At 38.7% G+C, this 15,717-nt stretch overlaps 1 protein-coding gene across 9 annotated transcripts in view; it reads left to right on the top strand.

The window, feature by feature from the left end:
• The first annotated feature begins 8,503 nt into the window (after window positions 1–8,503).
• The window catches only part of kiaa1217 (KIAA1217 ortholog), a 52,668-nt gene continuing 45,454 nt past the window's right edge, over window positions 8,504–15,717 (top strand). For 8 of the 9 annotated variants that reach the window (XM_079259826.1, XM_079259824.1, XM_079259825.1 and 5 more), the window contains exons 1-2: window positions 8,504–8,625; window positions 11,064–11,350. In XM_079259826.1, coding sequence (XP_079115952.1) covers window positions 8,577–8,625; window positions 11,064–11,350 — 336 coding nt within the window. In that variant the 5' untranslated portion in view covers window positions 8,504–8,576. Of the gene's footprint in view, window positions 8,626–11,063; window positions 11,351–13,411; window positions 13,541–15,717 lie in introns of those variants that run through there. The other variant, XM_079259822.1, reaches the window with a different exon arrangement.

Genomic DNA, 15,717 nt, shown 5'->3' with positions numbered 1-15,717 from the left:
TTTAATAACACATGAAGTAAGTGCTTTGTACAGGCCCACTACTGAAAATAGATCTAATCTAATTTTGTTGCAAAGCACACAGTGTAAAGCATCCATTTCATGCTAGTGTGGCATTTGACTTACCTTTGAGCCCTCACATATTTGTGTTCTATATATCTATATGTCCGTGACCCTTAATTAGACTGAGTGGTTAAAGAAATGAATGAATGAATTATGATGTAGTGTAATTACCATATAATAAATTGGAAAAGACTAAATCTAAACGGTAACAAATGCTAGTTAAATATTCATTATGCTTTTGCTCCGTTTTGTTCTCCAGATTCTCATGACAGAAAAATACTTCTCTTTAGCTGCCAAATTTGGCATTGACAACCTGATAATAGGTTTTGTTGTCAACCTCCTTTCTGGATAGAAAGAACATCGAGCAGAAGAGAGACTTAAACATTTACATTGCAGCGGGTCATCGTTCTCTGCACTGAAATTTGTGTAAAACTTTACATGTTTTACAGTCTCTAGTTATTTAATTCCGTTGAGTTACTTGCATAGTAACCTGCAGATAGATGGAATCAAGTAATTTAATATAGTGCCAAATTAGATTGAAAGCACTGGTGAGAATCTTTTCAGAGCGCAGTAAAAGGAGGAGGCAACTTTAAAAAATAAATAAATAAAAAATGAACAAAATCAGTGACATTGTGCCCATTCCTCTCGTCCGTGCTCCCATGACCTGATCTTTGCTCGTTTCTTGTGGTCACATCTTGGTAAAAGTATTAAACTTTGAAGGAATTTACTTGGTCTCCTCCTCTGCAATGGGAAAGCTGAAACATTTTAAAAGCATAATGGTACAACAGTAATGCTTCTGTTGTTTCTGTTCTCACTTTTCTTGACAATGATCACCAGAATTCTTGTGATCCAATTAAAACCTCTCTCCTATTAGTGCATCAAACTGGTATTCCCATTCACACATGCCACAAAGAGGAAACATACTTTACTTCAGCTGATCCACATTTACGAACCCTCTGCTCCATAGAACCCTAAACCTGGAAACAATCCACTCACTCCACTGGCTGACACACTCATACATCAACACAGAAGCATGCTGTATTAAACACATATCACATGAGTAGCATACAGCTGGTTACACAGATAAAGACTGGGACAGAGGTACTAGTGTTCTCAGCATCCCAGACAGCCCCCCCCCCACCATTCCATAGGACCTATTTCATATCCCACCACCACCTGCATCACTTATCAGCTCCAGCAGAACTAACCTCTCCAAAGTAGGACCTTATGCAGCCGCTCGGCTTCATCTTTTGCCCCTCACACGCATACCTATGTGCTCAGTTTGGTCTACTTGACAAATATAGAGCAGGTTTGAGCTGACTAGGCGGTAAATTTTAAAACAATATGGCTCACACTGAACTATGTTTGACAAATGCTGAGTTGCATTTTATGCACTTGAGTTGTGAATTAGTAATAACCTTTAAGTTGACAAAGATTACTCAGTTCTAGTATGCAGGGAAGTAGAAGAGATACAAAGTGCAGCGAGGTAAGTAAGGAATACATGATTGACTGGCTGCAAAGTCCGGATCCTAAGCTGCTTATCAGTGAGGGGAGAGTCAGTTGCAGTGCAATCACTTTTTAATAAACTTGTGAGAGAGCTGGCATATTTACATAGAAGCAACATGGAGGCTGAAAGCATCGTTACTCTTTGCAGCAAAAGAGAAATGTTACCTATATATGCTTAGGATTGGGGCATTAAACATCTCTCTTGCTGTTTAATTATTAGTACAGTTTAAAACCTTGTTTTGTCTTTAGTTGGTCTTATACTGTATTTACTAAGTATATAGAGTATGCACAGCTCTGCTTGTTTGTAGATTTCTGGCAGCGTACCATGAGTGCATGTCTGCTGCGTGCACCATTGTCAATTTCTTCATAAAGTAACTTGCCAAAAACAGGTCTGAGATATGCACAACGATTTACCAAACGGGCCCAAAAATTTACTTCATTCTTGGTTCCTGTTGAAATTTGAAGGCAGTCTGTAGCTCTACACATCAAGTCTGACGTTCAACTGGACTCAAGCAGTCCACTAGCACCTTCCTATGATGTCCTCTACTGCTTGATTTTGTGCTTGTGTTGTTCTTACTCTCTTATGTAAGTTGATTTAGATAAAAGCATCTGATAAATGACTGTAGGATAGTAGAATAGAACTCCAGGAATTTGCTGTGATTAAACAAACTGCACTGAAGCATTTGCAAGTCCGATGCACGCTTATCTTTTTTTCTAAGTAGAGAATTACTAGGAATTTCCACTGGAAAATTATGGAGCATTTGAGTTTGAAGTGGTAAACAGATGCAAGTCAGATTCCAAGGAATAAGTTCTTGCAGGCAGAGGCAAAGAGGAAGAAAATCCCTCCTCTGTGGGTTGATTCTTCCTCCCAGTTGCAGCTGTTCTTAGCATCTTTCTATCTCTCCCCCCTAGGACACCACTAGCTTCATTGTTGGCCCAGTTATTGTTGTCAAGGGAAACCATCTGACATCTGAGCCTATGGATAGGTTGACTTACATCTACTCTGTCCATGGCTTAATGAAGTGTACACACTGCTGGAGTTTACTGACAAAGACACTCACAACTGTGTATACAGCCACACTAACACACCAGTCCATTAAGCAGCACTTACTGTCTTAGTTAATAAATGACAAAGTGAATATTGCTGAGCTTCTTTCTTGTGTGTTTAGTCACACAAGCACATTTTTATTTTCCCTTCCACATCCAAAATTTTCCTCATTATTGCACAACAAGACCGATGTATGTTCAACAGCACCCTCTAGTGTGGCCCATGTGGGAGAAATAGAGTGATTTGTACAAGGAACAAGAACTTCTTTTCAGTAGGGGAGAAAAAAAAAAGCAAAGCTGGAATGTTGGTTTGGATTGATCAGGTGGTGATGTGTGTCAGACAGAGCAGCAGACAGACACGCCACTTGTGCTGATGAATGGAGCTGACTAATAAACAAAGCTGTTTGTTTGACTTGTCCTCTGACTGTCTAACAGGACTGCTCTGCCAGCAGCTCATCTCTTCCCTTCTCTGCCTGTTTGTTTTCTTGCTGAAATAACGTGTGAGACAGATAGAGAACATGGTGAACAAATTGACTGATATCTGAGAACTTAGGTTGAAGGTATTATCTACTTTTATGAGGGCAGTAGAGCAGCTGCCTTTGAAAGCTGACGTTGAGTGAGCTAAACTTTATTGAAGTTGTAGTCCATTCAATAGGAAGGCTATTAACTTTACACCTCATTCAAAGATCTACAAGGTTTACCCACTCAGGATGAGCTCTTCCACTTGGAGGCACTAAAAAGTAAAATCAATTTGGGTTCAGGTTTATTTAAATGTCCTGTATAATAAACATGTAACCATTATTTCTTTTGTGAAGTTGTCCAACTCCGCTCTTCTGCTTTTATTTTGATATCACATCCACTCACTCCACCACTGCTACTTATTATTTTCAGTGTTGAGACCCACATACACAGACTAGACCGCCTGTTTATATGTTTTTGTCAAAGTGGAAAGCATCCACAGCTTCTGTATTCAATTATACACACTCCCATAAGTAGCATGTGTGTGTATATATATATATATATATATATATATATATATATATATATATATATATATATATATATATATATATATATATATATATATATATATATATATATGCCTGCATATAAATGTGTCCTAATTGGATTGTGAATTACATTTACTGTATGTCCCACAGATATCTGGTTGTCTACAAGTTTGAGCTGACACAGATGTTGCAGTGGTCTCAGCTAAGAGGTGGGGACGAATGGTCATTATCAGCAGCACTGCATCTGGGAGATGCCTCATTAGGCAGGAAAAAGGGAGGAGAATGAGTGGAGATGAAAAGAAAGGTAGAAAATAAAAACAAGGCATTAAGAAAACCTTGTTATATGCTGAGGAACCAAAAATAAGTAACTCTTTCAAAGCCATGATTGAAGTATTATTTTAGATTAATACATAAACTATAATTTATAGTTGGTGCTTGTTTTGTGGTTTGCTTTTATGTTTAAGTTTAATATTTTATTGACGAGTGTAGCCAGAAAGAAGACACAGAGGAAGCTGTTGTTTACTACCAAGCACGATTTGATAGTGTCCCAAACGGACACTGAAGCTACGGGTCAGTGCCTTTGCAGAACACAGGGGCGCTGAGGACTCCTCTCATGACTCAATAAATCACATAAAGATAAACAAAGGCGGCTCTACAGGCAGTACAGGAAAGAGAAAACAAATTCTAGAAAAAAAAAACATGTTTCGTAAAGAAAACTGTGAAGTCCTATTTTTTGAACAGTGCGTATTGAACTCACTAAGTCATACTCTGAGGATAAAATTAAGAGAAAATTTGCACCACATGTTCTGACATCTTGATTTGAAACTGACGCACTCACCCTGAAAGCACCACTTATCAGGTTTGGAGGACCTCTTTAATCACAAAGGTTTCTGTAACTCATGGATTTATAGGTGGGCATTTTTCTTTGCTAAGATGCAGGATTAACTACAAGTGAAGTTTGTGTTTATTAAAGAGATCTGTTTCCACCTCTTTCCCTCTGTCAGATATCCCTTTCATATTGTCCCATTGTGTGAGAAAATGCAGCTTTCTCTGAACATCGTAGTTTTCTGACTTGTACTTGAAAAGGTCGAAACAGATACCGAGATAGGAAGTTAGATATTTCCTGTGTTTGAGTCTTTGTGCATTAATGTGGGTTTTGGGGTTGATTTTGAAAAATGTGGCTGAGCTGCATTGCATAGTGTCACTTCCTTCCTCAGAAATCAGAGCAGCACTCTTACAGGCCGATTCAACACAAGTACTCACTTTAACCCCCTGCAGCCTGGCAGCTTCAGTTTGCAGAGCCGGTGGGCGGAAGAAAGTAATGAGATAAGTGAAGGGCATGGAATCAGGTGGTCGTAGTCTGACATAAGAGGGAGGACTGATCAAAGAACAAAGAGTCTTTAAGCACATGCAGAGGAGTTGCAAAAATCTGGCCACGGTGTATAACAGTCACTGTAGTTTATGGTGGCTACTGTGATGCCAACTAGTGGTTTAAAACCACCTTCTTGAACATCAAACTTAGAATTTGACTGTTGGTATATTTATTTTTTTGGAGCAAGAAATGGTCATATTTCAATAAACAAATGAGCACAAAGCTACCCCCCTACACAAATGCAATGCTAGTAAGCTTGTTTGAAGAGGTACACGTGTATGCAACACTTGATGATGGGTGAGTCAAAAGCTTGAAACGACAATGACAATCATTCTCATTATTTGACTTATCCGGTGTCTGTCAGGTGTTTTTAGTCACGGTGCTGCTTGGAAAGTTGAGCTAATGTGAACCTTCAACTGTAAGCTACACTAGCAACACAAAGCAATTAAGTTTTTATGTCAGGAATGCAAGATGCGACATAAAAGTCAAGTAGTTTTCTCCCACACAAGCTACTGCAAATGAATATACTGCAAGTAAAATAATTATTTCAAATTAATTTTAGAAGAATAATTATATATTCTTTTGTGATTTTTTTTCACATAAAATGAAAGTCTACTCTAATTTGATCAAATTAAAGTTAAAATATGAACTTGAAATAATATAAATTATTGTAAAATTTCATATAGTGTGTATTAAGCTTGTAACCAAAGAAGAGAATAAACACTCAGTAAAACAAATGCTCATCAGAATCCTTTGACAGATAACAATAAACTGTAAATTAAAAGCTATTTAAACAAACTATTAAACACCAGCTCTGGCATTAGAAAATTCATGGCCCGACCAAGCCTCCCTGACAAATGACAACAAAATAAGTCATGAATAAAAACAATATACAAGTCAGTTTACTGCAGAGGGAACCTTCTGGCCTATTTGCCACATTGACTTATAAATCACTCCATTGACTCACTGGAAAGTAAATGCAGCCAATACCAGCAAACATATCTCTGTCTGACTTAATATTTGCTTTATTTATGAATTAATATTCAAAACAACCTCATTAATTTGTATTCCATTAGGGATGATTAAGTCTTTGAAAAAGTCAAATGATCTTTTTGAAACCAATTTTACTACAATATTGCAAGTTTATTTTGTTCTAATCACTTTTAAATTAGATCCTTTCTGCATCTGCCTCAGTTACAAGTGAACTGATTATCAGTTCTTCCATCTCTGTTAACTTTTACATCATAAAAATTCTGTCATAAGGGGGGTCAGAAAGGGGCCAGCTCTGCATTGTATTGGCTATTGTGTATCATTATTCATGACTTCAGGATATTGCCATGTGAGCCTTGCATTTATTGCACACAACAGGCCTTTGTGTCTGACTGCATAAACATGGGATAGTAATAGTAGGGGAGAGTAGGCGTGTGCACACTGATGCATTCCTCCATAAGTAAGTGACAGCCAGAAAGTAACTGCAAACAGCAGGAGGCCCTTCTTCTTGTAAACCTGGTGTTACAACCAAGTGCTGCATGTTGTCTTTCAGCTGAGAAGGCCATCATTCACTTAACACAGGCAGCTGTGAAAGAGAGAATGACATTCTTGAGCCACTGGCGCTCGATATAATTCACTTGCAGATCCCTTGTGACACTGTAAAAGAAGGAGGTCATTTTTTTTGGCCTGGACTGCTGATGGTAAAAAGTGAAGCAGGGCAGGTTGTTTGGACCACAGGGTGTAATTGTCAGTTTTAAAGTTGCTTTGATTATGGGTTTGGTTTCGGAAAGCCTGACCTGTTGGTTGGCTGGGAGGATGTTTGTGTCATTGTCAGGACTGAGGAATTTTAACACATGAAGCCATACACTCCTGCTTTTTAAATTGTCTCTGTCTTTGAGAAGTCTTTGGATTTCAGATTGTTTTCCATCATTAAAAGTCCCTGCTTTTAAAAAATAACTGAAAATTAATTGTTTTAACATACATAGAAACCTTTTTTTTTTTTTTTTTAATTATTAAAGGGCAAATTTAAATCAAGAGAAACTGACAGAAATCTTTACAAATATTCATCATTTTCATTATCATTGTCATTGTTTCACATAATTACGTTTTTAAAAGTTTTAAAAACTCATTTAAATGAGGCAAAATATGATTTCTTTTAAAAAAAATGCAATTTCTCTGTGAACGTCTCTGTTTACCAGTTCATTTAAAGGTTAAATTAAAGCTGTAATTTTACATGTTTAATGGACCAGTATCATGGCATGAAAAAGGAAAGTTTTAAGAACAATAAATGATCAGCTATACTATGTTGTCTCAGTTTATATTGGTTCTGTTTGTCCTCCTTTAGACCTTTGTGAAAATCTAAACTATTAGGCCATATTCATCCAAATAAATCTCTAAAATTGTGAAGGTATTGCAAGCCTTCTGACACTATTCCATTATAATGTTTAGAAATATAGCAATAAATGATCAGATTCGTGATTTCATACAAAGTAAGTCGTTTAAACGAATGAACATTGTAGAACACAGGGTGAGGAACATCAGCATCGGATCAACTTCTAAGTATCACTTAATGAAATGATCCCTCTTGGCCTGCCCATCGTGGCAAAGTGCCTGACCATGTGTGTGGGCGAATGAAGCCAACTTGTCTCCATGTGTTAGGCATTACACGTCAGCTGCTGCATTGTGTTTGCCCATGCAGTCACCCCACCAGTCTTAATTACATGGCCCACAAACCTGGCCATTGATCCTCTCACGTTTCCTTGGTAAAAATGCATCACTTTATACCTTCCTCTTGTACATTTACTCTAGGTCACTTGCATCAGCAGCTGCAAATAAATGCGCTCATGCACAGATGCTGCTCTTTCCTCTAGGATGAAAAGGCCTGCATAAAGCCAGCAAGCATGTTGCCTGACTGTCAGGCAAACAGGAGAGTTCTTCTTTCACGAAACCTATAAATATAAAATACAGAGCTTCAAAGTCTGCCATGAATCTGATAATTGATAATTATCTTGACTGTCTTGTTGCTTTGGTGACTTGATCACCGCACATTGGCTGTCTGCATATGCTGAGGGCAGTTTGGATGTGGCTCAGAAGTAGGTTATGACACATTTGGATGTATGCTAGAGTCTGGTGGGCCCCTCAGTAGAGACACAGCTAAACAAGAGACAATTTACAGAGAGGATCTTGATAAAGAACAGACTTGGAGTAAATGAGAGTATGTGTGTGTTTAACAGGCAGTTCGGCATATACATATATATATATATATATATATAAATATAATTTTTTTTTGTTTTGTTTTTTTGACAATGCCCTATGGTCTCTCTATTTCTTTAAAATCTACATTCAAACAATGATAACACCAAAGTAGGAGTAGAGCTTTTAGCCTGAGGGCGAAGGTCTAGTCGCTCTGTGTCCTGGAATGTAGTTGACTTTCTAAATCCCCACCAGTCTATCCTGGGGCTGTGGGGCAGGGCCTATCTCAGACCCCCTTTTCCACATGAGCTACGTCTGGGATCTCCAAGCAAGCAGTTAGCTGATTCTCCCAGCCTGGCGTTTGTAGTGGCACCGTGTGTGCTGATTTCCAAAGAGCAATGGAAGAAGAAATTGCAGATGAAGACAATGATTGTTCACATGGGGAAGGTAATGAGCTTTCTGACTTGCGAGCACAAATGAATTCACATCCTTTGGAGGTTTGAGTGTGTTCTGGTTAGCAGTGGGGAAACTGTTTTTAGGAGTTAAAAATAGGATTGCAAGTACATGTGATGTGAACTTGAGTAGGTTTGGGGGGGGGGTTGACATGCCACCACTTGGCATTTTGTAAAAGTACTTACCTCCTTTTAGCGAATTAGCTTTAAAAAAAAAAAAAAAAAAGTGTTGTGAAGGCTAAATAAAGATTCAAGGAAAACTGAGCAGATGTCACATGTAGACAAAGTTCAGCGGGTTTTCAGCCATTCTGCGACACATTAAAGACGTTATCAAGCTCAAAATACATTTGAGAGCAAGTTGTTTCTTTTTCCTCTGCGGTACATAGTATGCTTTTAAGCTTTCAAAAGCAAAAAGAAAAGCCATATTAAACATCCTTGGAAACAGAGACAAAGCACCAAAATGTTCAAGAGCTCATCTCTGCAAGAGATCCTTCATTTTCCACCATTACTCTCTGAAAGGGACACATTACTGCTCCCAGTACCTGCCTACAAAACAGGACAGCAGATGATCTTGCATTATTGTTTTTTTTTTTGCTCTCCCCTTTCACAATTGAGCAACCTTCCTTTATTTTCCCTTTCTCCTGTTATTTTCTCCCTTCTTACAGGATCTTACAGCTTTCACTTTCAAATATAATTGTGTTCATGATTGTGACTGAGACATGATAGTAGCTGCAAATAGTGCTCATGTGCCTGAGGAGTTGCATTGCTCAGTGTTCTTGCACATTTGGTTATTTTTACATGGAAGTGAAGAATAAAACTGTCCTTTTAATAAAAAAAAAAAAAAAAAGCATAATGAAAGTTACTCCTGCTATAATGTGGTGGGCACGTGCTGCATTAACTGGAAAAACACAACCACCATCAATTAATGTTTGCATTTCACCATTCATGCTAGAAGAAATGTCTACTAATATCCTACAGAACATGAATTGAGTGACTGTTGTTTCCTGTGCTTGTTTACATGCGTGCAACAAAATGTGAAGTGGACTTTTGGAAAAGAAGTTGCATTTTTGGTCTGTTTTTTAAGTTTCATTCCGATATGATTTCCTGGTCTTGACATGCCCTCTTCATGAACTGTGGGAAATGATAAACATCCATGCACGAGTTTGTTGATGCCAAAACACGGTCATGCAAAAAAAAAAGTAAGAACGCACTATGAAAATTGGTGATATTCAAACCAGAAAACTTTTTTGACACAGTGCCATTAGTCTCTGAGATGGGTTTGCTAAAAGTCTTAGCACAACAAGATGCAAAATTTATTCCATTTGAGATGTTTAGTTGTTTTCTTCAATGTGTTGTCGATTTCAAATACCTTACAGCAGCTCAGTGTGATTCAGACCTGACTTAGCTGACTTAGTCATTCTTTGTTTATTTCTCGATAAAGTTGTTAGTGTGCTGAAGATCATTGGATATATACATTTCCATTTCAACTTAAACCTTCTTACTTACAATTTTAGATTGTCCTCAAGTAATATTTGACAAAATATTTAATTCTTTGTCAGATAAGTGACAATGGTGAGATGTGTCCAAGACCCAGATTTCAACTTCTATCATCCTAATAATCAACGGAATACGAAACGTTATCAACTTTTACAGGCTCACTTTAGGTATTTTTATTGTTTGTCTTAAAACAGGCTTCATACATATTATGTGAATGGATATAACTTGTGTGATATTACATGACCCACCACCTGTTTCTGGTCTGAGCCAGCAGACAATAAACTCACATTAACACCTGATTCATTTCAAGATATTTTATCCCAAATATTTCCAGAGATTAAACTCATTCCTGCTGTCTGCATTTTCCCTTTTGTGGATTTCCACTGCCGTTTTTGCTCCTTTTGTGTTTAGAAGACTATTTCACAGTTACAGCCCCCAGCAACATAGCCAGCTACTCCACCCTCTGTTGATAGAATGCGATCTAGTTTAATTTTTTCAACCCACATTGGCTTTTTTTGGCTTTCTCAAATTGGTTCGGAGTGGTTTCACTGGTTAATAGAAACCCAGTGTGTGAAACATCCCCAAACTATCACATGTATATTTCCGCTTTTAAAGAAAAATGGTATGAAGTTTTTTTGTTTTTTTTTTACTGTGGCAAACACTACTTTTTGCTCCATCCTTCCAGTGTACTTTATCTCCACACATCTATGACAGAAATTAAGCTTTAACTGAAATAATCACTTGCAGATGGTAGAAATGTTAGAAACATCTTTGTTTGCATTAAAGACTTGGAATTTTATGCCTTGCTAGTTGTAGATGATAGTTTTTGTACAAAGATAACACCTTACTTTTATCATAATTATTTTTAAGTTTCAATAATCCAGTCATCAAAAGCTATGAAGATATTTTCCTTATTTATACTTTTTGCTCCCACAGAACAAAACAAAAGTAACCTGAAGGTAACTTCTCCAGAGGACGCTGAGCACATCAGCCGCAGACAAACTTCCCCAAATGGGACGGCTGCTTCAAAAGGGGACGCCAAAGGCAGCCGCAGCGTCCCTCGAAGGCACACATTAGGAGGGGCCCGCAGCTCCAGAGAGATCTTGGCTATGCAACCATCAGATATGGACAAGAAGAGAGAGGCTTTCCTCGAGCACCTGAAGCAGAAATATCCTCACCATGCCTCAGCGATCATGGGCCACCAGGAAAGGCTGAGGGAGCAGGTCAGTGAGTTAAGAACAGACTCTGGAGCGCAACTTTGCAAAATGTAGATGTTAAACGTCTGTAACATAAACGGTAAATGTTGTTCATGGTGACAGCCTTGGAAAAAGGACATTAATTCTGTTAGCATGTCATCATTTGACTGACCAGTCTGGGTTTCCATCCATCCATCCATCCATCTTATGTATGCTCACAAAGTATTTTTGCAGACAAATAAAGTGTGTTAAGTTACTTATGATCAAAATCTAGTGGGCCAGAAACATTGTTACACATTACACAACAACCAAAAAGAAGGGCGAGATACCTAATTTTAAAAAATTTACTATAAAAGATTCTCCCACATTTAGTTCAAAAGCCAAATTTCTGTCAGTTTCAAAAGGCACAAAATGACTGTCATTCGTATAAAGAATCAAAGAAATTCAGTATTACAGATTATTTTTGGGGGTTTTCATTTCATATATTTAGCAGTAAGAAAAATACAGATTTGAAGTTATCTAAGAGCCTGTATTTTCAACTGTAGACCCCTTTTCCCAGTATTATTGCCAATATTGCACATCATCGAGGTATTTGGTATCATCTTTGTTTTTAAGACAGACTGATGTAACTGCAGTCAAGACAGTTACAAACAGGGCTGTTAGAAGTCTGAAACATAGATCAAAAGGTTTAAGAGAGGAACACCAACAGGAGACCAGCTGGTGGATTTTTGAGAGGGGATACTGTCTGATATGTGACTCTACTCAACAGTCCTGAGTCTTGTTTATTTGTTTATTTATTCATTTATTTGTATCCAGGATCACCATTAGATGCTGCCAATGCAGTAACGAGTCTTCCTGGGGTACATGGGTCTTTGATGTATTTTGCATTTCATTATGCAGGTAATGTTTTCATTCGGATTGAAGATATGAGTTCAGTTCCCACGACCATGCTGTTGTAATAAATGCAGCATGTGTCTTGCTGAAATACGCAAAATCTTCTCTAATTATAAGACAGATGAATTTTGACCCTCTGCAGCAACTCTATTTGCAACTGAACTTCACTTAATTCCCATGTGACGGCTCTCAACGTGAAAATTCATGTAAGACACAAACACTGATTACCATGAAAACTTTGAAGACTTATTAATTATTAATTATTAAGTTAAGTTGTAAAAGGGCTTTTGTTCAGCCTTAACATTGTATGATTTTTATTTTATACACTGCAGAGCTGTTTCCGTACTCTTTCTGCCTCTCTCTGTTTTTGCTTCAGGGTAAGTTGTACCCTATAAATCTGCCTGTCATGCTTTTCCTCCCACAGTTGTGGTTAAAAAATGAGCTATGAAGTAGTAGAAAACTTGCAAACAACAAACAGTTTGAATTGGCCATATTTGATGTTTTATCACTCTAGTTTGCTGTGCTTATAGCTTCAGGCAGGATTGCATATTCTCTGCAGATGAATATGTTTCCCAGTGTTATTTGGCACTTTCAGAGGTTATAAAGATTTGCCATGCCTTTCAGCTCTCGGTAACCAGGGTGGGGAAAATAGAGGGAATCTCCAGGTGGACTCACCTGGTCATTGTCTGTCTGTTTGCTCTGGGTCAGAGGAGACAAAAGGAAAGAGCAAACTGTCTTTGTAGCCAAAACAGTTGAGGTAATGGTGAGACTGGCACCAGCCCATTTGGAGCTCTGGGCAGTGGTGCAAGACAGGGATTTTATGTGTTGTTTTGAGACCAAGTAAACACTTCTGAAAAGGTGTCCTCATGAAGTCGATTAGATTTGCATTTGTATATTATGAGTCATGATAGTAGATTATCAAAAGGTTTGTTTAATGCATGTTAACATGAACTCTGCCTTATTCAAATACTGATAAACATACAAATAAGTAGCCTGGGCTGTGAAATGGTGTTGTAGTCCAGCGCACAGGAACTAAGGGAAGATTTTTGAAGTTCGGGCAGTCAGACAGGTAGGATCAGCTCCGGGCTGGGGTGGAGTCATAGTTGCCATAGCGACTCATGATGTCACTTCTGGAAGAGCTCAGTTTACGTGTAGGTGCCTGTGTGAGAGCGGCGTGTGTGTGCAAGAGCGCTCTGCAGAGCAGGCTACGGACCTGGAGAAACATGGCTCTCTGTACGTGAAGATCGCAGAGGAATAAAAAGAAACTTTTTTTTTATTAATGTGCAACATCGGCGCCAGTCGGTCCGATCAGAACCAGTTAAGGTAGGATGAATCGAAATAGGATCTACGGCATTATTCCGCATGGGAATGCATTTGTAACTCGTTTAAAACAACACTGTGTGTCATTGTCAGCCGCCCGCGCGCCCCCCCCCCCCCCCCCCCCCCCCCCCCCCAAGCCTGCAGGATGCGCGGATTCATGCTTTTAAAAGCGAGACAAAACACGCCTTGAAGTTTTTCCACCGCAGCGCGCAGTCAGGTGCGCCAAACTTCCAGGAGCTGAATCCTACTGCGAGTTTAATAGAAGCAGAAAACCACAGACGTGTTCAATCGCTATTGATGTATTCCCCTAATTGTTAATGTATCAGATCGACGCCTTGAGGATTCCAGTAGGAAAATATCCAGAGCGCAATCACCTGCATAAATTACGCAACTGTAGGTGCAAAAAAAAAAAAAAAAAGCAACACAAAAACCCCCAAAAAACAATATTGTTATTGTGACTGCGGATCTCGTCTCGCTTGGAAGTGGTGATAGAGTTCCAGCTAGGACATAGATAGTAGTAATACATATTTAGTTACTGCACGATTCTTAAGAAAACCTGCCACCACACTGATGGGAAAGATTTCAAATAAACTTCTGGGCTGTTTTCATTAATTGAAAGTTTCTTTTTGATTGTGTGTTAGAGTAAATTTAAAAAAAAAAATTTTTAGTAAGATTAAGGGCTGTGGTGTTTTAATATTTTCTTCCAAGGAAGATGCATTAGCTCCGGGTGCTTGGTCCATTTTCTTTTCTTTGCATTTTCATCACATTCTTGGCTTATAATCAAACGTGTGACTTTCAGTGGACTCAAGATGTGAGCTTGTCTTCATGCTTCATGTAAATTAGCTTGATTTGTTCTATAGATCTCAGAGTATATTCATGCAAATATTTATTAGATCAGCTGTTTGCCTGCCATTTTTCCATCTTTTGTTTCGCTTTTTGAGCTTGTGTGAGAATGCTTTAAAGCTGTTCCAGGTATGGGAACCAGCTGCTTTCAGAAACCATTAAACAGTTCTGACAGTGTTTTAACATTCTTATTGAAATGGAAAAAGAGTAAACACAAATACAAGTATCAGATTTCATACAGGTTTTTTTTTTTTCTTAACTGCTTAAACTCTTGGTGATTAGTGGCACAGCAGTATGCTTGGGCTGATGTTCAGTTTGTAAAACCTGACACTTTTTAGAACTTGATTGCTCTAATGTCATTCAGATGTGTGGGTGAGATTTGAGCAGTGATGGGTCTTGAATTTATTATTGTCAACGAAGAAGATACAAGATGCTGTCATAAAGCAGGCTGTGCTGGAGCACGAATCTCTGGCAACTAAATCCACTGCTGATGGATGCAATAAAAAGTTCATTGAAAATTATGCTTGGCAGAATCACATTTCGGATTTCAGAAGAAATACAACTATAAACCGCAAACAGAAGCAGCAGAAAATGAAAACAGTTTATTGCACTACTTTAGGTGTCCTGAGGAGATCGAGTTTTTCAGTCCTGAGGAAAATAAAATACAGCCACGTTCATACTCACCTTTGCTCACTGTGTGTGGGAAAGACGGGAAGATTGAGTGAAGTTCTCACATACATGTAAAGATGCCAGTCATACAAGAAAAACAACATCAGGGGCAGGACGTGCTTCCGAGGTGAGAAGGAAATATTTCATGGGGTTTGAGTTACAAAGGCAGAGATATATCAAGGTCAGGTGGAGGTTGGGAAGATAGCATCATAGGACTGTGAAACGTGAGTGACCTCAGTCCCTTCTGGGTGACCGCACAACTACTCACACATAAGCTCACTGACTTATACTGCATTAGATAACGTTCTTGTCTTTCTTTTTCTGCAATCATCAAACCCACAACAAAAGCTAGTGGTTTAATTTCCTCCACTGCTCATCGGGCCTTCAAAGTGCTGGATCCCACCCAAGGGAGATGAGATAACATCCCTCTGGACTGCCTGCCACCCATCCTCTCACCCCTCTCTCTCTCTCTCTTTCTTTCTCTTTGCCTCGGGGCTATGACTAGGACAAACTGAACTGCTTGACCGAGCACAAACACACAAACGCACGCACACTCTGAATTCCCTCCTTCCGCCTGTGTGTCAGTTTCTGTGTGTGTGATGAGCTGTGACTGGGCTTCGCTATGGAGTGGAGCGGCCATGTTAGGGCAGCTGTCTGCAGCTGTGGGT

The sequence above is a fragment of the Telmatherina bonti genome (genome assembly GCF_933228915.1).
Source record: "Telmatherina bonti genome assembly, chromosome: 20".
In the NCBI taxonomy this organism is placed as follows: domain Eukaryota; kingdom Metazoa; phylum Chordata; class Actinopteri; order Atheriniformes; family Telmatherinidae; genus Telmatherina; species Telmatherina bonti.
This window is presented reverse-complemented; position numbering and strand designations above follow the sequence as displayed.